Source organism: Pleurodeles waltl, chromosome 11 (assembly GCF_031143425.1).
Source record: "Pleurodeles waltl isolate 20211129_DDA chromosome 11, aPleWal1.hap1.20221129, whole genome shotgun sequence".
In the NCBI taxonomy this organism is placed as follows: domain Eukaryota; kingdom Metazoa; phylum Chordata; class Amphibia; order Caudata; family Salamandridae; genus Pleurodeles; species Pleurodeles waltl.
The window spans coordinates 227,936,432-227,962,096 of NC_090450.1; the positions used below are offsets into that span (position 1 = coordinate 227,936,432).

Consider the following 25,665-nt stretch of genomic DNA (forward strand, 5'->3'; position numbering starts at 1 on the left):
TGCCTAAAGGGAGTTCTGAAATGTTCTCAAGACCTTAACGTGTAGTGAAATTATTCAAGAAGGCAATTAAATTCACTGACACCATAGTGTGGCATCTTAACAGGGTAGTTGTAGTTAAAAATAGAAAGAGGAAGGAAGATATGACTGGAGACAATGGTGATGAAAATGAAAAGAGTAATAGTATGTCTTAAAATGGAAATGAACATGAGAATGAAGATGATGGAAATGTAGATGCGAGTGACGAAAGTAGAAAATTGGGGAAAAGTTAAAAATAAAGAAAAGGAAGATAGTACTGTGGGTGTGAGAAGGGGTAAAAGAAGAAGAAAGACTCCTAAATTCTTGGAGCAGTACAAGAGATGATTTGTACTTAGTATGAATCAGTAATGGACTGTGAGAAATGTTACATTTAAATTCTGTTACGTAATGAAATAGCCAATTATACTTCTTATGTTTTTGTTTTTACTGAATTCAGCCATGATTTGTTGTAGATCACTTGTACTTTGTTATGTTTATTTAGCTTGTCAGTGTATTATTTTATTACAGTTTTATCAATTTAATTGTTATGTATAAAAGAGGGAGATATGTGGTAATCAGAACTTCTTGAAGGTCTGTGGAATGTGAAAGTCTTGCATTCCACTGGAACCTTGGGTTAGAGGATTCTTATGATAATGTGTTGATTTGAACTGGGAGTTGATCAGGACAGGATGGCTGAGATGTTCTCCCTGGAGCTTATCTCAATGAATGTCCTGTTGGAAGTACCTTTTGTCTGCCACTCATTGTAGAAAATGTAAGGACCCTCTCACATTTCAACACATATTTCTGATGATTCATGATATAGTAACTATTTATATCCATATAGTTGTGCAGTCTAATTTTGTTTGTAGATTCATTAAAAAGAACTGTTTAGAATAAAAGGACAGTCTGTTAACTATCCAGACCTAAAACGTTGCTTCTTGAACTTACTACCCCACTGGCAAAGAAATATTTTCATTTGATGATCTTTTGTGTGTGCTCATAATGTACCACAATGCATCTTTTAATTTGAAAAGATGTCACTTTATTCATGAAGAAGGTTGAGCCACATATTTTACACTAGAGGTGTCGCTTACTTATGCCAGCGTAGATGATGGGTGTGGCGAGACCCCTTCGCTTGCCGTCGTCCGCGAGCCCAGATGAGTTTCCCATGCTGTGGAAGAGCTTGCCATTCCTGAAGGCCACAAACTGAAGCTTACAGTCTGGAGGCATGGGTGTCAAGGTCGGCATAGAGAAGAGGTTTTTAGGTAACTGGATGGAGGCCAGAGGAACACTATTCTAAATGGAGAAAGAAGACAACCAATTGGGGTTTTATTACAGACAATAGAGGAAGCAAGCAGAGGACAGAAGAGTTATAGACTAAAGGATGCATGGTTAGTGAGGTCACTCTAACTGCTCATCCAGAGACATCTCATCAATTGTATGTCACTATTTAACAGTCGAAATTTCAACCTACAAAAAAATTGCAAACTTTCTGTTGGCTTCCACTAGTTCAGGGTATGGATATATTTATAATTCTGAAATTTCCATCTACCTAGTTTCACCATGTGATATGTTGATAAGGTCGATATTATTGTAATTTAGTATTTTAATATATATCTCTCTTACTAAATGTTACTACCTTGGGGATTCAAACATTACATTTTAACACAATGAAGACTGACAGTAAATGTCTTGCTGCTACCCTCAAGTTACTCAGGCCTATCAATTCAGTGACAATATTTGAATAACTTCTGTCTTCTATGTTCTTATAGTAGATACGCTGACAGAGCCACTGGACTTCAAGGTAAGTTAAAAAGGGTATGGATTGATTTTTGGTATGAATTACTTTATATTTTAGATAGGGTTTCTCTCCTCTCATTTCAAAGGACAAGATAACAAATTTACATAAACCGCATAGCAGCATGCTGGGAGAATAAATCCCTAAAGTCACATTTGTACAATATCCATGCTGTATGTTCTTTCTCCTGGCTTTTCATGACAGCACACACATTTGCCAGCTCATCTGGGGTAATCATACTATGGATTGCCAGTATTAAATGTCCTGATTTAGTTTTTGACATGTACACTTTTACAATACTCATTCCCTACCTATTGCTAGACTCTCCATTTTTCAATGCTACCCTAGCTTGATGTTCATCACTTACACTCTTGTAGTCCTCCTCGCTAGTGGGGCCTCCCATTATATGCACTCTTCTACATCTCCTCACAGTGTCTCTAATCATCTGGGACTGTTCTAATACACTCTTGCCTAGCACTATTGTCCTTGTCCTCTTGTGTATCTCTTCCGTAATCTATTCGGCTGCGTTTCTTCACCACCCTCACTGATTGGGCTCTCCTATAATCCACTCCTCTGGTGCCCAACAGCATGCTCTATACTCATGTAGTACCGCTGACCTCATGAATTCCCCTATAATAACTTGCCCATGTATTTGAACTTGTGATTGAGCTCCACACCCCAATACAATTCAGTGAACTTCCCCACAACCCCTTACTGTACTGACATGCACCCTCTTCTCTAATGCATTGGTTTGGGGGTGCTTGAGGCACTCTTTCAGTGGACCCTACAGCAATATGCACAATTCTAATTGTCATATGACACGTCCACCTGTATCCCTCACTATTGTTATCTGTCTCTGAGAAGTGCGACTTATGCATTATTTATGACTCCCTTACTTTTATACGAAGGTTCTCCATAGAGTTGTTGAAACTGCCAGTGGTGCACCTAAACCTCATCTTCTGCTCTGGATGTATGTCTGTTTCTTGCTCTCGTCGAGTGACATCTTGCAGGTTGGACCGGTGGCCATGACCTTCTTTCCTCTGGAATGCAGTGCACGTCAGACCCACGTAGCTTTCTGGCTTTATTAGGAAAGCCTCCAAAGCGATGTTACTTGAGTGCTGGTAAAAAACATAAATGTTATATATATTTACCTACAGTTTTACAGTTTCTCACCTGTAATTAGTTTGCCTTGTTTGTAGGATTCATATTTCAAGTTGCTGGATCCAGAATATGTTTTGTTTCTGTTTTATTTCGGCATTTTGAAAACACTGGATTCCACTTTGCCCCAGCCCTTGAACTCTCTAAAATAAGGCACATAGGCCCTGATTTTTAGTTGTAGTTGGAATTTATTGCACCCAATAAAAATTGGTACCCCTGGGTTTGAATGTATTGGGTGCTATAAATTCCACCTCTTTGTAGTAACTGGGGAATATTAACAGATTTTGGTCCTTACACACAAAAATCTGCATGTCACGTTAAATACTATTTGTCACTTAGCCAATTTATTGGCAGAATCTGGACTTTATCGTTCTTTGTAGTTGCTGGATGCCTCAAAACAACTTGAAATGATGACCCCTGCAGAAATAAGACTTTGCACAGGGAGTGGAATTTTTTTACACACTTGTTATCAATAGTCATAGTTCTGGATGGACTAGCCGACACAGACTGCCCTAATGTATAGTCAGCTATTGGAGATCCTCATCCGAGTAGACTGGTAAAAAGATAGTAAAGGCTTGAAGGCAGTAAGAGCTGCTTCTCAGGCACCTAACTACATTGGCACGGGACAGAGCTGGTGACGTAGAAGCCTAACACAAAATGTATGGTTAACCATAAGCCTGCTTGAAGGCTTGGATTTTGAAAAAAAATCCTGGACTTAATTTCAAAGGTTTGTCTGTCAAAAGAACTCTTCCATCATCCAGCAAAATATCCAGAAGAACATTAATCAGAACATCATGACGACAACATTCTTCAGATTGTATTGTTGAGTCATTATATGCGATCATTTCAATATTTGTTACATTGAACCTCGTCGGCCAGGAGGAATGGGTAGATGTTGATGCCAGACACTGAGTTGAAAAGTATTGTTACAATTAAGAAACTTTCCCTTTTGCAGCTTTTCTCGCTTACAGGTTTGCATGCAATGCTTAGACTAGCAGATAATTAAAAACAAATGCTTCTGAGCCTGCCCCAGAGGTAGACCATAACAAGGTTCACAGTGCTGCGTGCTGCATCTGAGCTTACTGGTTTGCAACAGGGTCAAGATTTTCCTATTTAACTTATTATCCTTTTGTCTCCAAAAAGGTTTGAGTCTGGATTGGAAATCATTAATTCAGTTCTGCTCTCATGGTGGCAGCAAAGCCAAGATTTTATGTATTTATGTCTTTGTGGCTCAGAATATTTTTGATGGTATTTTGGTTATAAGAAAAGCAACCTTTGCTTCATGCCTCGTTCGCCTTTGACAACCTGAAAAGGAAATGTATTTTCACTATAATCACACTGAAACAACTTGCTGCTGGGTCTAATTATATTCTAGACATCACTGCCATCATTCATTTAGTAGTTAATGTAATACTTCTGTAATGCTTGTAATAATTATGTAGAGCTTGGAAATTTTTGCCTACAGGACTGTAGATTCCTAAACTAGGTGTGATGGTAGAACCCGAAATATGAAGATAGATTTGAATCAAAGAGCATTCTGATATTCAGGTTAGCAATACAGGGAGCCTGATTAAAGACAGAGCTTTGAGTGGAAGTGTGGAAGTGTGGAAGTGGGTTAAGGAAATAATGTGAATCTATATCAGATTCTTGCTTTGAATATCGGTAAATACTAACAACCATGAAGTATACCATGAGAAATAAAGTTCAGTTTTGGCAACCTCTCTGCAGTTACACTTAACAGAAAATATCCCCGATTACTCCATTTTAAGAACAAATAATTAAGCAGCATATTTAACCTTGGAGCTTCTAGATTATTTCACTTTAATATCTTGAAACAGGCTTCAGGCTTTTGAATAATTCTCTTAGACACCTATTGTCTCAGACTTAGTCTCAGACTAAGAAGTAAATGCACTTCATGTTTTCTGCAGCAGCTTAACTAAAATCTCTGACAATAAACAATTATCAAATCTCTGTATGTGATTGTGTATGCCTGATGAATTACATAGCCTAGAGCCCGTGCAGTGCTATAAAGTGATGTGTGAATCACCTAAATTTAGAGTGTTCAAGTTTGCAAACTAATATCACTACTTTAAATATTTCTCATGGCTTATAGAGGAGCCTACTTATGGTGTGATAAAACTGAATTGTTCTCAATGACCATTCGCAGTGACTTATCAATAAATTTCATCGAAGAATTAATATGCAACCAGTTTATGAAAGCATTCAACTTTTCACTAATCAAATCAAATCAAATCATTAGCATTTGTAAAGCGCGCTACTCACCCGTGCGGGTCTCAAGGCGCTAGGGGGGAAAGGGGGGGTTATCGCTGCTCGAACAGCCAAGTCTTTAGGAGTCTCCGGAAAGCGGAGTGGTTCTGGGTGGTCCTGAGGCTGGTGGGGAGGGAGTTCCAGGTCTTGGCCGCCAGGAAGGAGAAAGATCTCCCACCCGCCGTGGAGCGGCGGGTGCGAGGGACGGCAGCAAGTGCGAGGCCAGCGGAGCGGAGGGGGCGGGTGGGGACGTAGAAGCTGAGGCGTCTGTTGAGGTATTCCGGTCCCTTGTTGTGGAGGGCTTTGTGTGCGTGGGTGAGAAGACGGAAGGTGATCCTTTTGCTGACTGGGAGCCAATGCAGGTGTCTCAGGTGTGCGGAGATGTGGCTGTTGCGGGGTACGTCGAGGATGAGGCGGGCCGAGGCGTTTTGGATGCGTTGCAGGCGGTTTTGGAGTTTGGCGGTGGTCCCGGCGTAGAGGGTGTTGCCGTAGTCCAGGCGACTCGTGACAAGGGCGTGGGTCACGGTTTTTCTGGTGTCGGCGGGGATCCAGCGGAAGATCTTGCGGAGCATGCGGAGAGTGAGGAAGCAGGCGGAGGACACGGCGTTGACTTGCTTGGTCATGGTGAGAAGAGGGTCCAAGATGAAGCCGAGGTTGCGGGCGTGGTCTGCGGGGGTCGGTGCGGTGCCGAGGGCCGTGGGCCACCAGGAGTCGTCCCAGGCGGACGGGGTGTTGCCGAGGATGAGGACTTCCGTTTTTTCAGAGTTCAGCTTTAGGCAGCTGAGCCTCATCCAATCTGCGACGTCCTTCATACCCTCTTGTAGGTTGGTCTTGGCGCTGGCGGGGTCCTTGGTGAGGGAGAGTACAAGTTGGGTGTCGTCGGCGTAGGAGGTGATGATGATGTCGTGCTTGCGTACGATGTCGGCGAGGGGGCTCATGTAGACATTGAAGAGTGTCGGGCTGAGCGATGAGCCTTGAGGTACGCCGCAGATGATCTTGGTGGGTTCTGAGCGAAACGGAGGGAGGTAAACTCTTTGGGAGCGGTTAGCGAGGAAGGAGGCGATCCAGTCCAGGGCCTGGCCTTGGATCCCGGTGGAGCGTAGGCGGGTGATTAGGGTGCGGTGACAGACGGTGTCAAAGGCAGCCGAGAGGTCGAGGAGAATGAGGGCGACTGTTTCACCGTTGTCCATCAGGGTTCTGATGTCGTCTGTGACTGAGATGAGGGCGGTTTCCGTGCTGTGGTTGGTTCGGAATCCGGTTTGTGAAGGGTCGAGCAGGTTGTTGTCTTCCAGGAAGGTGGTCAGCTGTTTGTTGACGGTCTTTTCTATTACCTTGGCTGGGAAAGGTAGAAGAGAGATGGGGCGGAAGTTTTTCAGGTCGCTTGGGTCAGCCGTAGGTTTCTTTAGTAGGGCGTTGACTTCAGCGTGCTTCCAGCATTCGGGGAAGGTAGCAGAAGAAAAAGAAGAGTTGATGACGGTCTGGAGGTGCGGGGCGATGATGTCGTCGGCTTTGTTAAAGATGAAGTGCGGGCAGGGGTCCGAAGGGGCGCCGGAGTGGATAGAGTTCATGATGGATTTGGTTTCTTCCGTGTTGATGTGGGTCCAGTTGTTGAGGGTGATGTCCGGGGAAGCGGGTTCAGTGGTGTATGGTTGGGTCTGGTGTCCGAAGCTGTCGTGGAGGTCGCTGATCTTGCGATGGAAGAAAGTGGCGAGGGATTCGCACAAATCCTGTGAGGGCGTGACGGCGTTGGCGCTGGCGCTGGGGTTGGAGAACTCTTTGACGATGCTGAAGAGTTCTCTGCTGTTGTGGCTGTTTTTGTCTAGTCTGTCGGTGAAAAAGTTCCTTTTGGCAGTGCGGATCAGGTGGTGGTGTTCGCGTGTAGCGTTCTTGAGGGCGGTCATGTTGTCAGCGGTGTGGTCCTTGCGCCAGGCCTTCTCAAGGGCACGACAAGTTTTCTTTGATTCTTTGAGGGTGTCAGAGAACCAGAGAGGTTTTTTGGTGTTGGTCTGTCGATGCGTGCGTTTGAGGGGAGCAAGGTTGTCAGCGCAGTTGGAGATCCAGTTTGTGAGGTTGAGAGCTGCGTCGTTGGGGTCGGTGGTGAGGGTGGGTTGGTTGGCGGCGAGAGCGGAGAAGAGTTGCTCTTCAGGGATCTTGTTCCACTGTCGACGAGGGATGGGTTGAGTGCGGAGGTGGGAGGTCTCGCGTCGGAATGTGAAGTGGACGCAGCTGTGGTCGGTCCAGTGCAGGGCAGAGGTGTGGCTGAAGAAGACGTGTTTGCTGGCGGAGAAGATAGGGTCGAGCGTGTGTCCGGCGATGTGGGTGGCGGTGTTCACCAGTTGTTTGAGGCCGAGGTTGGCGAGGTTGTCGAGCAGGGTGGTGGTGTTGGGGTCGTTGTTTTGTTCCAGATGGAAGTTGAGGTCGCCTAGGAGGATGTAGTCCGGTGAGGCGAGGGCGTGCGGGGAGATGAAGTCGGCGATGGCGTCGCTGAAAGAGGCGCGAGGTCCGGGAGGACGGTAGACGAGGGATCCTCTGAGGGTGGTCCTTGGGTCGGTGCGAATCTGAAAATGCAGGTGTTCAGCGGCGAGGGGGGGGTCTTCGGTGGAGGTGGTGACGCTGATGGAGTCTTTGAAGATGATGGCGACACCTCCTCCTACTTGGTTGGTGCGGTCTTTTCTGGAGATCTTGTAGCCTTCGGGGATGGCGGTAGCGATGTCTGGAGCAGAGGAGGCGTTCATCCATGTCTCCGTGATGAAGGCGACGTCCGGGGCTGTGGAGTCCAGGAGGTCCCAAAGTTCAACGGCGTGCTTGTGGACGGAACGAGCGTTGACCAGGATGCACTTGAGGTGGTTGATGGCGCGTGGGCTTGTGGTCGTGGTAGTTGCGTGGTGGAAGATGCGTTTGCAGGAGTTGCAGGCGAAGGGTCCATGGGTGCGTTTGGGGTGAGCTAGGAAGCAGGTTTTGGAGCGCCCTGGGTTGAGGGCGTGGAGGGTGGTGGGGTCGTAGCGGATCAGCGGGGCTTGGGGGAGCTGGGGACCAGGGGTCGTGGCGCTGGGCGCGGGCCAGGCGCGGACGGCCGCAGACGGGCTTGCCTCTGGCGCGCCTCCGGCACGCCAGCGGCGTGCCCGCTGCGCGCGCCCGCTGCGCAGTCGCGCAGCGTCCGCCATAAGAGGTAGGAGGGGGGGGGAGGGGTCAGCTGGGGGCGAATGGGAGCTGGGGGGCGGGGGCGTGCAGGAGGTCGCGGCGGGAAAGCGCGAGGGAGGGGGGGGGACAGGTAGAGTGAGAGGAGCTGGGGGAGGGGGTTTAGGGTGGAGGAGGGTGAGTGTTAGGAGGTTTGGAGATTAGGGAGAGAGATAGGAGTAGGGTTGTGAAGATAGGGGAGGGGGGGTTGTAGAGGTGGGTGAGGGAGAGAGGTAGAGTGAGAGGATAGGGAGATAGGTAGTAGAGGGGGTGGCGGGAGGGGGGGAGAGATAGAGAAATAGATAGAGAAAATAGATAGAGAAGTCGATAGATAGGGAAATAGATAGATAGACAGATAGGTAGGTAGGAGGAGGTGGAGAGTGGGGGAGTTAGATAGTGAGATAGGGAGCTAGAGAGATAGGAAGATAGGAGGAGTGAGGGAGGTAGATAGCGAACGGGTTAGCTAGGGGTGAGAGAGGGGGAGGCGAGTGAGGGAGGGGGATGAGGAAGGAGCAGGAGGGCAGGCTCGGGGGAAGAAGACGGAGGAGGTAGAAGAGCCGAAGACAGGAGAACAGAAGACAGGAGAACAGAAGACAGAAGAACAGAAGACAGAAGAACAGAAGACCGGAAGAGCAGAAGACAGAAGAACAGAAGACAGAAGCACAGAAGATCGGAAGAGCAGAAGAACAGAGAAGAACAGAGAAGAACAGAGAAGAACACAGAAGAGCACAGAAGAACACAGAAGAACAGAGAAGAACACAGAAGAACACAGAAGAACACAGAAGAACCGAGAAGAAGAACACAGAAGCACAGAGAAGAACAGAGAAGAAGAACACAGAAGACCGGAAGAACACAGAAGAACAGAAGGGAAGAACAGAAGAACAGAAGGGAAGAACAGAAGAACACAGAAGAAGATTGCAGAGGGGGAGCGAGGAGGAAGAGACAGAGAGGAGGAAAAGAAGCAGGAGCAGAAGAGAAGGTGAGTGGCGCGGGGCAGGGCGAGGGGCTGGGAGGAGGGGGGTACTTACAGTTAGGTGGGTCTCAGGAACACAGGAACTCGGGAACTTGGAGGAGCTGCAGCGGCAGGGGGAGCGACCTACCCTTGGGTCAAGGGTCGCATTTTGCTTCAGTGGTGCTGGCTAACGGCATTGCTATGAAAGGCCACAGCTTCTGCTTATCCCTCCATTGTGAAGTCAGAACTCCTCATGGCTGTAGTGGTCCTTCTACAACCACCACCAAAGCACGCGCCCAAGAGATTGTGTCCTTCTATCTGCTGCTGGTCTAGGTCCTCTGTGTATGTAAGGACTAGGAATGTCAAGCTGTAGATTTCAGATCGATGATGTGGTGGACAAGATATTATTGTACCAGTAACACTACAACCTGCTGTCTGAAGTCTATACCGCCCTTTCTTCTCTTAACTTTAAATCATACATACCTTTTTCTAAAATGAATTCAAATTTTGGTCTAGCATGAACTTTGACCTTTAAGAGAATACTAATTGTTTTGACTCCTAGCATTTCTGTGTATAATTAAAACATGCATTTCAAATATGGAAGGTGAATAGGTGGATCTAGTGTAGACATCAACATGTCGAATACAACCTGTGCGTGTAAGATGTTCTTTTGGCTTGATGAAACATTGAATATTTGTACTATATTTTAAAACTAATATAAAAAACGCTAATTGTTACTGCTATCAGTGGCTAGAGACCAGTCAAATTGTAGAGCTAAGTAATCTACTAAATATTATTAAGTTATGTGTCACTTTTTGAGACACATGTATCCTTATATAGATTATATTAAATACCTGAAATTACTCAGCCTCGGCTATATGCAGAATCGTCTTTCTCCTGGGGGGCAGTAAAATTATGGAACGCAATGCTGGGTAATATCTTTCTAAGAAATTGACAAAATTCGCTAAAATATGCTTATCACGAGGGATGTGGTTTTAAGGTATCTCACTGAACTTTTTTATGCTCTGGAATATACTTTGTATGAAAAAGACACCTGAGACTTTTTCAAGTGGAAAATGTCATTGTGAAACCTTTTGTGTTCAAACCAGTCTCCCTCAGGAAACAAATATGCAAAATTGCATAATTTGAAATCTTGCAAATTTCTCCTAATGCAAAATTTAAAATTTTGCTTTTCTAACTAGAAACGTGCCCTGGAATAACCAATACACTTTTAGCCAATTTGCTTACCTACTCCCCTGACGAGAGGAAGAGGTCTTGGGTGAAATGTTTCATATGCAGCTCTTTCCTCAGCCTTCCCCAAGCCCACCAGTACGGCCTATTCTCATATGTGTCTGCTTCTTGTGGGATGAATGAATGAGCGATCACATTTGCAGAACACTGTGGAGCTTCTCGGATAATGCACTATGAAGGGGTGACTCCTTAAGTGAAGACAACTCAATGTGGTAAACAAAATGTGAGCAATTGACTTCACGACAACATTATTTTGCAAAGATACAAAGCTCTACAGTCCCTCTCTTTAATTTGGTAAATAAACATATGGATGCTTTAAATGAGCCATACCAATGACAAATCCTGAGAGTTGCTGTGAACGGTGAAGCCGGCGATCTTCTCAACAGACTGGACAATGCTTGTGCAGGCCTTGTCCTCCGCCTGAGCCATCAACAGGAGGTGCCTGTCAACAAGCATGATATTACTGGCCATCTCGAAAATGACCTCCCCGAGCTGCAAGTAAGAGGGAAAAATAATGTATTTCATTTTAAAACAAATTTCACTGCTGACGCATGTGAGAGACTGACATGATTTGTCATTTAGATAGAGTGCATATTAAAGTGAGGGTATTTTAGACAAAGTGGTGCTACACTCGCAGGACCACTGCACTCCAGGCAGGCCGACCGCCACATTACAACCTTGGTGTGCTGACCCGCCAGGGTACCACCGCCCCGCCAGGAACATGATTCCCAACGGGCTACCAGCTGTCTGAGTTGTACTCAGCTATGGCGGCACTTAACTCAGCACCGCCATGCTAATTACTACTCGGATATCCGCCAGCCTTTCCATGGAGGTCACCACGCCATGGAAAGGCTGGGGGAAGCCAGAGCTGGGGGCCACCGGGTGGCCACTGCCCAGCACAATCGTAATGCGCACTGTCAGCCTTGCAGACAGTGCGCTTTTTGATGGTGCTGGCATGCTACTGTATTAGCCTCAGCTCCCTTAAGGAAGGGGAGATCAATACTGTAGCACTATTCCCGCTGGTCAGTCCGGCAGGAACACTGTAACACGCTTGGGAGGGACGCCACTGGTATGATGGAAGCATCCTCCCTGCGAGTTTGGCGGTCGGCTCGTCCGATCTCCAAACTCATAATGAGGCCCTTAGTCACAAGATGCCTGGGGGTTTCAAAGAATGGGAATTTATCATTTATAAAAGATCCATGCAGTACTACTAATTTTTTAACAAGACTCCGTCCTTGCACATCAATCACAATATATTTATCTCAGCTGCCTCTATCCCTATGTAGCTTCTCCACCATAAAAAAACTGGCTTTAAGAACATCCAAGACAATAAAGTGCAGGTGACCTAACCTGTCAATCATGGTTTCCAAGGGCCTGCAATAGAAATGCTCCGACATTACATCTATTGAAGAACTGGTAGCACAACTGAATTTAAAACATGACATGCAATTCTATAAATTCTCATGTCTTGATTGTTGATGCGTGATTTTGCATGTTTATAACACATTTCTGTCTACAGTAAGATAGTAAGATTTACTTCAAATGTCAATAAATTTTGAAAAATGAGAGGTAATGCACCATAGGATTGAAGTACAACAGTGACATGGGTAATTTTTCATTTTGTTACCTTATTGGATTAGGATCACAGTTCCTCTCAGGGGAACATGGGCCACCCCTAAACATACAGCCTTGCTCCCTGCAGCGGGGATTGGGTTCCTGAAGGCTGAATGAACATGAATGGGCTACCACTTTCACCCATTCCTTTGCCGCATCTGTTCATTCATTAGGTTTACATACAGCCCCACAACCTGCCACAGGCAAAAAAGGAAACCACCATTTTTTTTCAGGCTAAATTATTGGTCCACACAGACAAGAAAAAGGAATGATTCAGAGTGTGATGTCTTGTGAAAAGGGCTCAGGCTTTGAAAATTCCTACTCCATTTCTTTCCAACTCCTTTCTATTAAATTAAAGAGACAGACAAATTAAGTATCATATTCTCAGTCTCATTCTGAAAACCGGTTGCAAGGACAACCTCTCAATGGCTCCTACTAATACTAGGTCCCTGGTCAGTGCTAGACCTGTGTCAGGAGCCTGGCTCACGTGTTGCATTCATGGTTGGTCGTTGCTGTAGGTCAAACAATTACATACTGAAACCTTTTTATGATGCAACATCATGACTTTGATATAAGACTTATTATTTAAGGTTAGAAACTTGATCTCATGGCTCGTGCAGTCTATCCTATTTTTTCTAAAGATCTCTGCACACTCCAAATTACCTGCTTGATTTGATCAACATATCCTATGAATTTTGCGATCATCTGAGCAACATAGATGACATCCATCATGTCTGAGAAGTTGGCAGCCTCCGCTGTGTAGACACAGAGTTGGTGTGCAAGTGTGAGGGCATTGGAGGCGTTGATGGGCATCTAAAATACACAGATTAGGGAGACAGCAAAGAAAACAGGTTACATTGTGACACAAAGAGGTGCGAGATCCCATGCATGCCTAGGCCAACCTTGACATAAAATGCATGAGATCTCATTAAGAGGAAAACTTTATTGCTTATACCTGACAAATAGTGAGACTAGGGCCCATATTTATACTTTTTTACGCGGCTTTTGCGCCACTTTTTGACGCAAAAGCGGAGCAAACTTACAATTGTATTTTGTACGTTTGCGCCGCTTTTGCGCCAAAAAATGACCCAAATGCAGTGCTAAAAAAGTATAAATATGGGCCTAGATCTCTCACGTGGCTGGTCACTGAGGCAACAGCACACCCATTTGATTGTCTTGTGTGTAAGGGTCAACGAGTCAGTGAGGGATCTCCTCACAGTGACTGGTTGAACCTTTACACCCAGACCTTTACTTGCCCTCTTGACATGTACAGGTCTTATATTGGGGGTCCAAGGTGCCCTTTGTGACCAATATAAACATAAAATGCAGCAGATAGATATTTAAAATGAATGATCTAACCCTAATACACTGCAAAATGGTATATCAAAAATGGCTTGCCCAACTCTGACATACCACAACATCTGATTTCAAAGAAAATTGATCTACTTTTGACAGTATCAGAAAACTGAATTTCTCAAATGATTGGTTCACCCTTACAAAACACAGACATAAGTTATCCCCAAATAAAACATTCTACACTTCCTTTTTTTTCTTTTGCATTATATTCTATTCTTTCCTACTCCTTTCATTATTTCCATATAAACTTTCCTTCCTTCCTGTGCTTCATTCTTCCTTTCATTGTTTCTTTCTGTGCTCTCTTCCTCTTCTCATTGTTTCCTTCCTTCCTTCCTCTGTTCTTTTCTTCCTTGTTTGCTTACCCCTTTTTATTTGTTTTCCTTGGCTTTCTTCCACACTATTTTTTGCTTCCTTTTTCATTTCTTGTTCTTTACTTCCTTTCTCCTTTACTGGTTTCCTCTCTTGGTTATTTATATAACATCATTGCTTCTCTTCTTGCCAGATACCCACTAGAATTGAATGAGAGCCCAGAAGAGACGCACACAACACTCACAAATCAATGAGAAGAAGGATCTAGCCCTGGGAAACAGAAAAAAGAGCTACATTCTGTGTATAACAAATGTCTGATGTACATTCGACTCTGCTCAAGGACAATTTGACTTTCAGAAGCATAGGCGTTTGAAAACTCTGTAAATTCCTTGATAGGCCCACCTGACCCAAGGTACAGTATATGAAAGAGTTACTGTGCGGTATAAAAGGCTCTGATAAAACTACATAGGATTCAACACTCACCAGGACAAAAGTGTAAAGCACTCTGGTGATGTCATTTGTATACAAGCACTTCGAGTAGTCGCCTTCTTCCCAACGTCCCGAGCGGTCACAATGGCGGGATGCTCGCTTCTCCTGGGCGCGTCCATTTACAGTCACCGAGGGGAACGGGTACTGCAGACAGGGCTGGTATGCTGTGATTCCTGCTACAGTGCGTGGCCACCTGCAAGGAAAAGAACACACTGAGATAATCAGAGATCCATGGGCTAGGCACTTCAGTCAGAGAGTGGTACGTTCTGCATTTCTTTAGGGTGTATTTCCCAACAGATAACTCTGACCATTTGTAAATATCAAAACAGCAATGTATGTATTATTGCATGTTGAGAGACACAGATTTTTGGGGGGCTGGATTTGTCAGTGTGTGTCGTATTTAGTTTTTTGCTGAAAGAATGGGCAATAATGGGTGGAAATGATGATTTTTGTGCTACTTCATTTAGCACTGTATTTTACCAACCACTGATAAAATTTAGTAAAGGGGAGATCTAAAGTAGAGTGAAAGAGTGTAATTATTGCACAGCTCTTTATAAAAACGAGTATAACACATGCTCAAAATGTGTTTTCACCTATTTTTGCACTTGCAATAACATCTAAATTATTTATGGATTGTCTTGTGTGGGCATGAAATACAGCCAGCAGTGTACAATTGAGAGTGAGCCTCGCCTTCAATGAGTGGCACCAACATCTAAAAATTGAAACTGACATTCAGGGTGATAACAACCTCCGGTGAGTGCCACTGACAAAGGTTGAGAATGACCTCCATTGGATTTGATTGACTCTGTGTCAGCTAGTCTGACAATCAGTGAGTGAGGCTGACCTACAGTGGCTTAAAAACAACTTTCAGTGAGTGGTAGCGCTTGCATAGGTCATCTATACATGAGTGAGTCCAATACCCAAAGAGTGAGTCTGGCTGCTAGTGTCTGAGGTATACATCAAGTCAGTGAGACTGGGAACCAAACAGTTTAACTTCCAGTGAGTGAGTTTAACTTACAATAAGTGATTCCGAATTTCAAAAAGCATTTCTGACGTACATAGGGTGAGTGCCCCCCATCAGGGAGTATATACATCTACCAATTGAGTGAGTTTGTGTTTCAGGAAATGAGGTGTGTTTCTATATAGTGAGTGTAATTTACAAACAGTAGGCCTGATTCGCAAACATCAGTTCTAAATCGGCACCCGCAGGACTACTCCTCTAAATGATTGCAAATTTATGACATTAGGGAATTCAAAAACGTTTTCAGATGAACACTTGTAAATCCATGCCAGTCACAGGTTTCCAAGCATTCTTCTGGAAGACTTTTGTGGATTAACAATTGATGTTACATGGAAATACGCATTAGCAGTTTTGCATAGTGCCAATTGCACAAGGGGAAATGCAACCACATTTGTGCTATTTCAATTTGATTCTTGTTTTTCCTTCACAGGGAAAATAGTTTTGCATGTAGAGAAACCCTTACTTGTACACCCTCACTAATTTTCAGAGTGCTTCATTTCAATTACAACCCTTGGGGGTGGGGGGGGGGGGGTATTTAATCCTGCCATGTTCAGGGGTAAATTTGCAACTATTTTTAGGATGGGTATGTGTCACCTAAACGTTTATGACTATCCACAGAGTTTTGAGTCCATATGATTTCCCACTCTTTCTGGGGAATGACTACTGCCCGCCACTGGAGTGGGGTTTACAAATGCACAACACTACATTGTGAGGTGATTTGTGCATGAGTGAATTAATTTAAGAGTACAAAGTTACCTTTTGTGAATAGCTTACCAGGGCCAGGCTGGAAACCAAAATCTACCCGGGCAAAAATGTTCGAACCAGCCCTACACTCTGAAGAATGTGACTAGAATGGGGCATTGGGACTAACTTCCTATAGGTGTGCGCAACTACCACTGGGTGAGCCAGAATTTCAGTGGGCAAGTCTAGCTTCCAATAGGTGTGTACAACTTCTAGTGAGTGAGAACAGATGTCAGAGAGAGATCCTGACTTTCCGCAAGTGAGTCTAACTTTCAACAGCTGAATGTAACTACCACTGAGTTTCACTTCGGCTTTGAGAGTCTGGCATCAGTTGTGTGAGGTCTGAAATGGATGGAAATCATCAGTAGATCTTGACCTGCTTACTTATCCTCAGCTTGTTCTGCCAGAATGGGATGAGTATGTTACTACAAATTGAGCACGGTCTGAAGATTCAGACATCAGCCAAACATTTTTATCTGAATGACCCAACTTCCCGCAACAACAGCATTAGCAGGACAAACTCAGCTGGAAAGGAATGTATTGATAAAATCAGAGGTCCAGGAATTGGAAATTACTGGGCAAAGTCCCTGACCTTGTCGTTGAAGGCATTGCCTAAAGATTCCTTGAAAAGGCAAAAGGAAAGTGGTCTCCCACAAGAATATACATCAATTGTCAGTCCTGATGGTCAAATACGAACAGGAGATCATCCTTGACAAGGAACACTATTGGAAGTGCATTGGTAACACTCTAATAGCAGCCGAGTCTTGTTTTCCAGGACTGGCTTGCGGGAGCTGGGTTGTTTGGATTTATTTTTATATGCGCTAATGCTTCCTGGTAGGCAACTTTGCCTTCCAGGCTTTGGTTTTAGTGCTAAACTCTCTCAATTTTCTTGCAGCTTTGCTTGTGCCAGGAAGCAGAAGGACTTTGGGGTTTTGCTATGACCTCTACCACAACAGGGCCATCATATTTAATGTTGTTAGACACTTGCGATATTTATTCCCTTTGGCCTCAATATCGTCTTCTGCATTGTAAGCTGAATAAAGGCTATTGAAGGACAATAACGTGGACAATTTAACTTTGTACATTTTCCCCAAGAGCGGGATGTAATTGAGAGTTGATTCAAAGTCTAGTGGGTTGATGAACGGCTAACATAGGCCACAGAAACAGGAATAGCATAATGATTCAACCAAACCAATACAGTAGGAAACTCTTTTTTAAATAACTCCTCTGTAGCAGTGACAGCATCCAGTATAAGGCCTGCACTATGTGTTGCTTGATTAATCTTATGAGAGAGTCCTAGATTAGCCATATATTCAAGGCACTCTGCAAACCCAAGGCGGGACAAGTGACCGAATCATCAAATAATATCCCTCAACATCATAAAGTTAATGCAATTAATCGAAATTGGTGCAATGGCGTTAGCTAACTCCTGGCCAAAACTGGGATCTGGGGTGGTAGGCAGTGAGTAAGAGCCATAACATAATAAAGGAATTGCCCAAAAAAATCTTAAAGAATATAGACTCTGCTATGTATCTAATTTGTTAAAAGAGGAAGAATTATGAGAGTTCTGTACATGATGTCAAGGCCACCCCCTCTTAAAGGACAACTGCAATGGATAATCAAATATCCTGGTGGAATGGCCATGAAGTCTCAGGCAGCCAAGTTTATGTTACAAACAGCACATCTATTTAGCGAGTTTCTGAGTTAATAACTTGGAGAAGCTTGGGAGCAGACTCCCTAGCCATAGACGCTACAGGTGCAGGGACAGACATAGCCGGGCCTGCCTGGTGGAATGGCCATGAAGTCTCAGGCAGCCAAGTTTATGTTACAAACAGCACATCTATTTAGCGAGTTTCTGAGTTAATAACTTGGAGAAGCTTGGGAGCAGACTCCCTAGCCTTAGACGCTACAGGTGCAAGGACAGACATAGCCGGGCTTGCCTTTGGCACACTGCCGGACCGTCCACTACACAAATGTGCAAAAGGGCAATTTAAATGCAATTACAGTACACATCCCTAGAGCACAGGGTGAATGGCTCGAGTGCTCCTCTGCCCAAGATGGCAGAAGCGCAGACAAGTAAAACAGAAAAGAAATGCACATAAGAAGGTGGTGGGCTGTCCAGAGAGCCTATGAACTACCACATGTAACCATAAAACACCTCCGTAGGTATTCCAATATTAAAATTAATTTAAAAAAATCATTGTACCCAGGTTTAAAATAGTTACTACATAATTCAGCTGACACATGCTATATGAAGAATTGACCAGTTTTCCCCAAAGGTATCAAGAAACAAGGGAATCAGTGGTAGAATCAAGATAAGGTGCAGTCATTTCCCTTAGCTCATTACAGTTTTCTTTCAACACTATTCAGGGTGGTAAAGTCTTCCATTTGCCTTGTAATGCGCTGTGCTACCCTTCGACTTCATCACCCACCGCCCCGGCCACTACTTGTGTGTGAGCCCCCTAAGCGTAAGGATTTCCATGAAAGAAAAACTCTTCAATAAGGTCTAACTGTTATTTCGTTCATGGTCCAGTGTATCCTTCCTCCTCCTTTCTGTGTTCAGTTATTTTGTTTACTTTTTTAGGCTTTACTACCAATTAATAAATCATGTCATAATTTAAGGCTGAGTGCCTGTGTGTTCGTTGTAATTATAGTTCTATTGCACCTTTTTGCCAGATTCAATTAAAACATAATCAAAGGCTGTGCAGAAATTGAAAGCAAAGAATAAACTGATTACAAAGAAGTCTGGCCTACTACTTTTGTCAGAATAAAACTTCATTTTTAGTTTAGGCGGGGGTGTCCAATGTAGGCCCAGAGGATCAAATCAATACCAGCTTGTACGATATGGTTACAAGATGCATTAGCATGTTCATGTACTATACAGCAAAATGGAACTCATTTAGTTAAGTCTAAAAGTCTGGCATAGATCTGGCCTCACTGGATCGAATTTATACACCCCTGGTTACGTTGTCTATCTGTCTCCAGCAAGTCCTTCAGCATAATTCTAGTAATGTAGCTCGGGTGTTTAATGTACTTGGTACGGAGATGGATGTGTGTAAACTCTGATCACAAAATGGATATGTCTGCCTCAGAACATCAAGTGTAACCAGCACGTCACAGTTTTTTGTAGATAAAACAACTCAGTAAACGAATACATATGTTTTAGAGCCACGTTTGTCATTTGTGGGCCAGAACTTCCATGATTATCTGCTTTACATAAACACGTAACCCGCAAGACGTAAATGTGAACTTTTCCGGTTTTAACTCAGCCTTTCACCCTCTTAAGGTTTAAAAATTGTATATTGGGGGGGGGGGGGGACGTGGGGTGGGGGAAGGGGACGGACATCGAGTTAGGTCGTATTATAAACAATTATTAAGTTCCAGAAAAAGTTTACCTTTTCTGCTATAAAAATCATAGACTTTCATAAACAACGCACATGACCTCCACAAAGTAAAATACTTTCGTCGCCGTTTGTCTCTTGGTTAGTTGTCTTTTTTCCCTTCTTGGGTTGCTGAGTGTGGAGAGCAAGGGTCAGTGTCAAGGTAAGTTCCCTCTAACATTTGAAAACTCTTCCTGGCCAAGGCATAACTTGGACAATAATTGTCTTACATTAAATAATTGTCTTTAAAGTGAAACATTTGTTGCAGCATCTGGAACTGTGGTTTGTGTGGGGGAAAGAACCCCCCTGCCCCTTACCACCGTTGTTCCGCTCAGCAAACCCCAGCTATGCTCTGCCACTGATGCCATGTTTTTCCCAGGCACAGCTGGGATGTATGGGGTTTGACTCTGAACCTGGTTGTTGTAATCTGTCTGGGTCCCACCCTATGCCTGCAATGATGAAATGTGAGAAACAAGACTCAAAATAGGAATCGGTGTGGAATGGCATCTCCTTACTTTGATTGGTAGGTTAAGGTGGGATCTGATGTAGTGTGATTATTTTCATGCAGTAAAGACGCTATATGTAGGGTAGATGCTCGAACCCCGCTAGAACCATGACAGTTTTATGGGGTCGATAAATGGTCTCCTAATAGTAACATAATATTATTTAGGTATGAAAAACAATTCCAGTTGTCACACTATTTACTACATATTGAGGGCTTGGGGGACAGACAACTTTTGGGAGGTCTGACCCCCGGGATATTTTGGGAAATGGAGTAGTCCAACAACTGTTCCAATTTAAATTGGGCTCTTTTGGGGCTATGTTGGGCCGCTGGATATGCAGGGCAGCCATTTTATGTGCCAGCCACCATTTTTGGTGACGTTATTAGGTGGCTGGTCACAGTTAGTAATAGCATTTTCTTGGTAGCGTGGAGATAGGCATTAATAGTTTGTACTCACAGTTAGTGCTGGCGAGATGGCGCAGCATAAAGTGGCTAGGGCCCTGCAGCCCCTACAGGAAGCGGGATATGCCTGGACTTGCTCGTTGACGGTGGGGAAGCATGACGGCCCATCCCGGCCGAGGAGGAGGGCATCTGCAGGGGTCACGGCAGCGGTGTTGGCTTGCGACTTGTAAGGCCGGACCCCCGCAACATTGAAGTGAGGTAGGAAGGCCAGGCTGCTCTAGAGGCAGGAGAACGGCCCCTATGGTATGCACACGAGACCTGGAGTGGAGTTACCATCTGTCGGAAAGAGGAGCAACGTGGTTGGCGGCGCAGTGGGTGCAGGTGAAAGCACTTGACACCCGTTGGTCTCGCTCGGGCCGAGTGAGCCCTCAGCACCAGATCGACGGGAGAGGCAGGGGGAGGCCAAATGAGCCATGGGAAGGACATAGGGGGCAGGAATATGAGCCATATGTATGAGACACGCCGCAGCCACGGGGGACAGCAGTGGCAGTGAGCAGTACCCTGGCTGGTGATGGTAGAGGGGCACGGCAGGCACATGGGAAAGGGGGGGAGGGGCACAGATTGACACTAGGTGCAATGCGGGGAAGGGAATGAGGGTAGAGGTAGGGGTGGATCATCCCAAAACAGGAGACAGGAGAGGGGGCAGGAAGAGGTCGATGAGCTGGTCAGTTGAGGGAGGAGGGGTACACAGGAGTGGGGGCAGCTGGGAAGAAAAGAGTGGGGTAGAGGGGGAAAAATTCAGGGTGGCTTTGGAAGAGGGGCTGGATTTCACACAAGAGCCACGCAGGGGCCAGTTATTGCAACTGGGTCTCACAGACAGGATTCAGGGCCACTTAAAAGGGGCAAAGTGGCACTGGAAGGCAGTCTCTCTGTACAGGGAAGGTTTCTTAGAAAGGGTACCAGAAGGGGCAAGGAGACAGTTAGCCAGGATGGGGCTGGGGGCAATGGAGGCACCAAGTGCCAAGGCGTCCATTATAGCCATGGGGCTGGAATGGACTGATGGCGAGAAAGAGGTGGCGTGGGGGACCCAGAGTTTTGGTCCAGGTTAGGGGAGAGGAGGAGGTGCGGCCGCGGTGAAGTAGGGACAGGCCAAGGAAAGGGTATGTTAAGGGGGGAGGGAAAGGGAAAAGTGACAGGTCCAGAACACAGAGGCAGGGCCTAAAGGAAGAGTGGTTTCACATAGCATGGGGGACAGTCGGTAGGAAAATGGAGGGAAGGTGGGAAATATTAGGGGCTGGGGAGCGCCCAGTATGGTGTGAGTGAGGGACCAGCCCACCAGATACGTTTTCCCCTTGCAGAGTCCAATGGAGGACAGAGAAGATTTGGGTGAGCTCAGTATGGCTTGGGAACCCCGAAAGGAAGGGAAGGCATGGCCTGCCAGACGGCATCAGTGGACTGCAAGATCACCACTTCACAAAGGCCCAGCGCGGTTTCTGCGGTGCACCCCAACAGAGGGTATGGCACGACTCCTCAGAGGCAACGGCAAGACAGGAGACGTCACAGGTCGGAGGACAGGTTGGGATGGTATGATATGACCCTCCAAGGTAACAGTTGTCAGAGTGTAGGACATGGTGCTAAGGCAAAGTGGCTGTGGCAGGCAAAAATACTGCCATGGAAGGTATAGGCATGTATGGGGGTGATGCGACAGTGTTGGATTACAAAGAGGAAAGCTTAGAGGAAGGAGTGCTGGTGATGACAGGGGTTGCTGGTGCAAGGGGATTAATGTGCACAAAGGGAAGGGGGTTACGCTCATCAATCTGTGCCTAGTATTTTGCTGCACCTACTGTTGAGAAGCAAACGCAGGCTCTGGGAGATGAGCTGAACAGGATGGAACTGTGGGCGATGCAGCGGGCTCCTGCACAGGCCCTGGTGCCAGGTAGGAGCTGCGCAATTGGGCACAAGGCTGTAGTCATTTGACGTGGATCCAATACCACAATAGGATAGCTCCTTACGGCTTCAAAAAGGTGCTTATGGAGCTGACATTGGGGTAGATACAGAGGAGGTTTGGCAAGCAGCTGATGGGGGCAACAGCAGGGGGAAACGAAACCAGGGACTGATGCAGCCAAGGGGAAAGGCCAGAGTGGTGGTGGGGGGACAGGGACAGAGCAGATACAAGGAGGTACTAGCAAGGAAAGGGAGTCAGAGGTAAGTACAGGGAAGGACAGGTCGGAACCCCTAGAGAGCAAGGAACTGAAGATCAAAAAGATGCCTTATATGGGTCTATCAAAGCCTGTGGGGGACTCACCTGATTCAGGCAAATAAGGAGAAAATATGGAATGGGGAATACGCAGAGTTATTGAACCTCTTGCACAGGGAGCTCAAGGAAAAGGAGGGAGTTAAGTAAGAGGAGACAAACTGGCTATGCGCCCTAAGGTTCCCCTGACCATTGAGAACTGGATGGCAGCCTTAATTTATGCCAGCGTGTTCTGTTCGCGGCACCCGAAACAGCAATTTTTAAGTACATGGATACCATTAGAAAAGCACAGATCAATTATGGGGGAGATGCATGGGCCCAGTACAATGATAAGTTTAGGGCACGCATTGCAGCGTATCCTGAGGTACAATGGGGGGAAGTGGACTCTGACCTGTGGGTCCTTCAAATTTGTCAAGACCACTTTTACGGCAAGTGGGCTACCGATCTTTCAAGGGCGCCCCTCCCAGGGAAGGCTGGGGGCAAGTAGCAAAGGACAAACTGGACACTAGGGCATGCTGGAACTTCAATAAAGGCCTATGCACTAGTGAATACTGCAAGCTTAAGCACAAGTGTTCCAAATGCGTGGGCAGGTGTGCCCTCGCCAACTGTTATGGGACAGGGGGCCAAACTGGGGCCAGATAACCAGGGATCTCAAACGCGAGATGGGCTGCCAATCTGAAATCTGGGTCCTCTAAAGGAAATGGCCAAAGACAAATTGCTAAAAGAGATACGAGAGGGGAGATTGGCTGGGCCATTCGAGAACTGGCCCATGGAGGATTTGATCATTTCCCCCATTCGGGTGGTGACTTAGAAAGAAAGAAAAAGGCCAGTTAATGCTTATCCAACATTTGTGTTGGCCTGAGGGATTCTCCATTAATGACTTAATTCCCAAGGATCAAGCGCTGGTAAGGTTGGTAAGGTATTCTTTGGTTGACGTAGATATGGCCATCGTAGAGGGGATAGACAATGGCGTGCTCATGGCAAAGAGTAACATAAAATCAGCTTTTCGTTTGCTCCCGGTGCATCCGGATAATTTTCAGCTATTGGGAATACAGTTTGAGGGTCAATGGTATGTGGAGAAGGCACTGTCTTTGGGGTGTTCCATTTCACGCGCAATGTTTGAGTCATTTAGCACATTTCTCCAGTGAATCTTCTCACAGCAAACAGGGTACTCTCAAGCGATAACCTTTTTGATGATTTCTTTTTCACGGGGCAACCAGGGACAGGAGAATATCAAGGCATGCTGAGTCGTTTCCAAGCATTATGGAGGTCATAGGGGACCACTTGGCACCGGAGACAGTGGGACCCAGCACTGTACTGTCATTCGTGGGCATCGAAATTGACTCACAGGCAATAGAAGCTTGGCTACCAGTAGACAACAAGGTGACAATGCAGGTCTTGCTGGATACAAAGCTAGTAAAAGAAAAGGTAACAGTCAGAGAGGTGCAAGTGATGTTAGGGCACTCGGGTCTTACAGGCAGGGAGGAGATTCTGCAGAAGATTAGGTTGTTGCTAACTGGTTCCACACTGCCTAACCCCCAAATCAGGTTGTCAGCAGGAACAAAGGAAGACTTATGCATGTGGAGGTTCTTTTTGGACTCCTTTAATGGAGTACCATTGGTGGGCCAGTCTGAATATGAGTGGGAGGCACAAATCTACTCGGACGCCGCAGGAGCCATGGGTTTTGGCTTATGTTGGCGGGGTAAGTGGAGTGCAGAGGACTGGTCGCTGGCTTGGAAGCATGGCAGGAGGAGTATAGCCTTCTTGGAGTTTTTTTCCTTTGGTTGTGGCGGTAGCATTATGGGGAGAGCACTTGGCTCATAAGAAAGTCTTATTCTGCATCGACAACATGGAGGTGGTTGAGGTAGTAAACAGACAGTCAGCAAGGGATACTCACGTGTTGAAACTGTTGCGGGTGTTTGTACTGCAGTGCTTGAAGTATGGCATAATGTTTAGAGCACCACATGTACCAGGGGTGGCAATGACATTGCGGATGCTTTGTCTCGTTCACAGTCGGAGAGATTCCATGGTCTGGTCAAAGAGGCGACACAATCAGGAGCAGAATGCCTCAAGATTTATGGACAGTAGGCGAGCGAGGATGCTGCAGCTGGTGGTAGAGTCCCTGTCAGTATCGACACAATGGGCCTCTATGCAGGCTTGGGAGGAATTCTTGAGCAGTGATGCCAGGTGGAGGGAACAGCAAAAAGGATGGATTGAGGATGTAGTGCAGTTCATCTTGTAGCTCATTGAGAAAGGACAGTCCATGGTAACAATCACTGGTAATTTGGCAGGTTTTTCTTTTTGGGAGAAGTTGCTTTGGGGTTACATCCTCTCATCTGGGGAATTGGGGAGTCGTAGATTGGAAGGATGGGCCAGGGACGAGGGGCGAGCGGGGCCAAGGAGACAACCATTTGCATGGGAAAAATTGTGTGAGATGATTCAGAGTCTCAAGGATGTGGTTGTAAATGAGGATGAACAGGTTTTGTTCACAATGCTGATGATGTGGATGTTCTTTGGGGCTTTTTGAGTATCTGAGCTATTTGGGGGTTTGGGGGAAAAGCGGGGTTATTTGGGAGGAAGTATATCCCAGCAAAGAAGGTTTGCAAGCCTGGTTGCTCAAGTCTAAGGGACGAGGCAGGTCAGCATTGCTTTTCAGATGCAGAGTATCCCAATATTGCCTGTTTTTTGGGTGGCAGTGATGCGCAATACGGTATTAAAGACGGAGGGCAGGATTTTCATTCATAGGACAGGCCCACCAGTCACGGCTTTTCAGCTCATGGGAGTACTCCGTAAGGCACTGACTTACATGAGCAAAGAGGCGAAGGACTATGGTACTTATTCATTTTGCATGGGATGGCCATGGAAGCAGGAAGGAGAGGATGGAGTAAGGAGCACATTATGGGTCTTGGCGGATGTGCATCAGACTGCTTTCAGTGCTATGTGCAGCGGGTACTTGCCATTTTGTGTATTTCAGGTTC

The 25,665-nt window shown here is 45.8% G+C and overlaps 1 protein-coding gene across 1 annotated transcript in view; it reads right to left on the reverse strand.

Annotated features, from left to right (window-relative positions):
* Positions 1 to 25,665, reverse strand: part of ADGRA2 (adhesion G protein-coupled receptor A2) — a 402,513-nt gene that overhangs the window by 34,574 nt on the left and 342,274 nt on the right. Inside the window, exons 9-13 of the mRNA XM_069213453.1 lie at positions 14,382 to 14,580; positions 12,897 to 13,046; positions 10,950 to 11,111; positions 2,710 to 2,931; positions 1,110 to 1,311 (exon numbers count right to left, since the gene is read on the reverse strand). Coding sequence (XP_069069554.1) covers positions 1,110 to 1,311; positions 2,710 to 2,931; positions 10,950 to 11,111; positions 12,897 to 13,046; positions 14,382 to 14,580 — 935 coding nt within the window. The remainder of the gene's footprint in view (positions 1 to 1,109; positions 1,312 to 2,709; positions 2,932 to 10,949; positions 11,112 to 12,896; positions 13,047 to 14,381; positions 14,581 to 25,665) is intronic.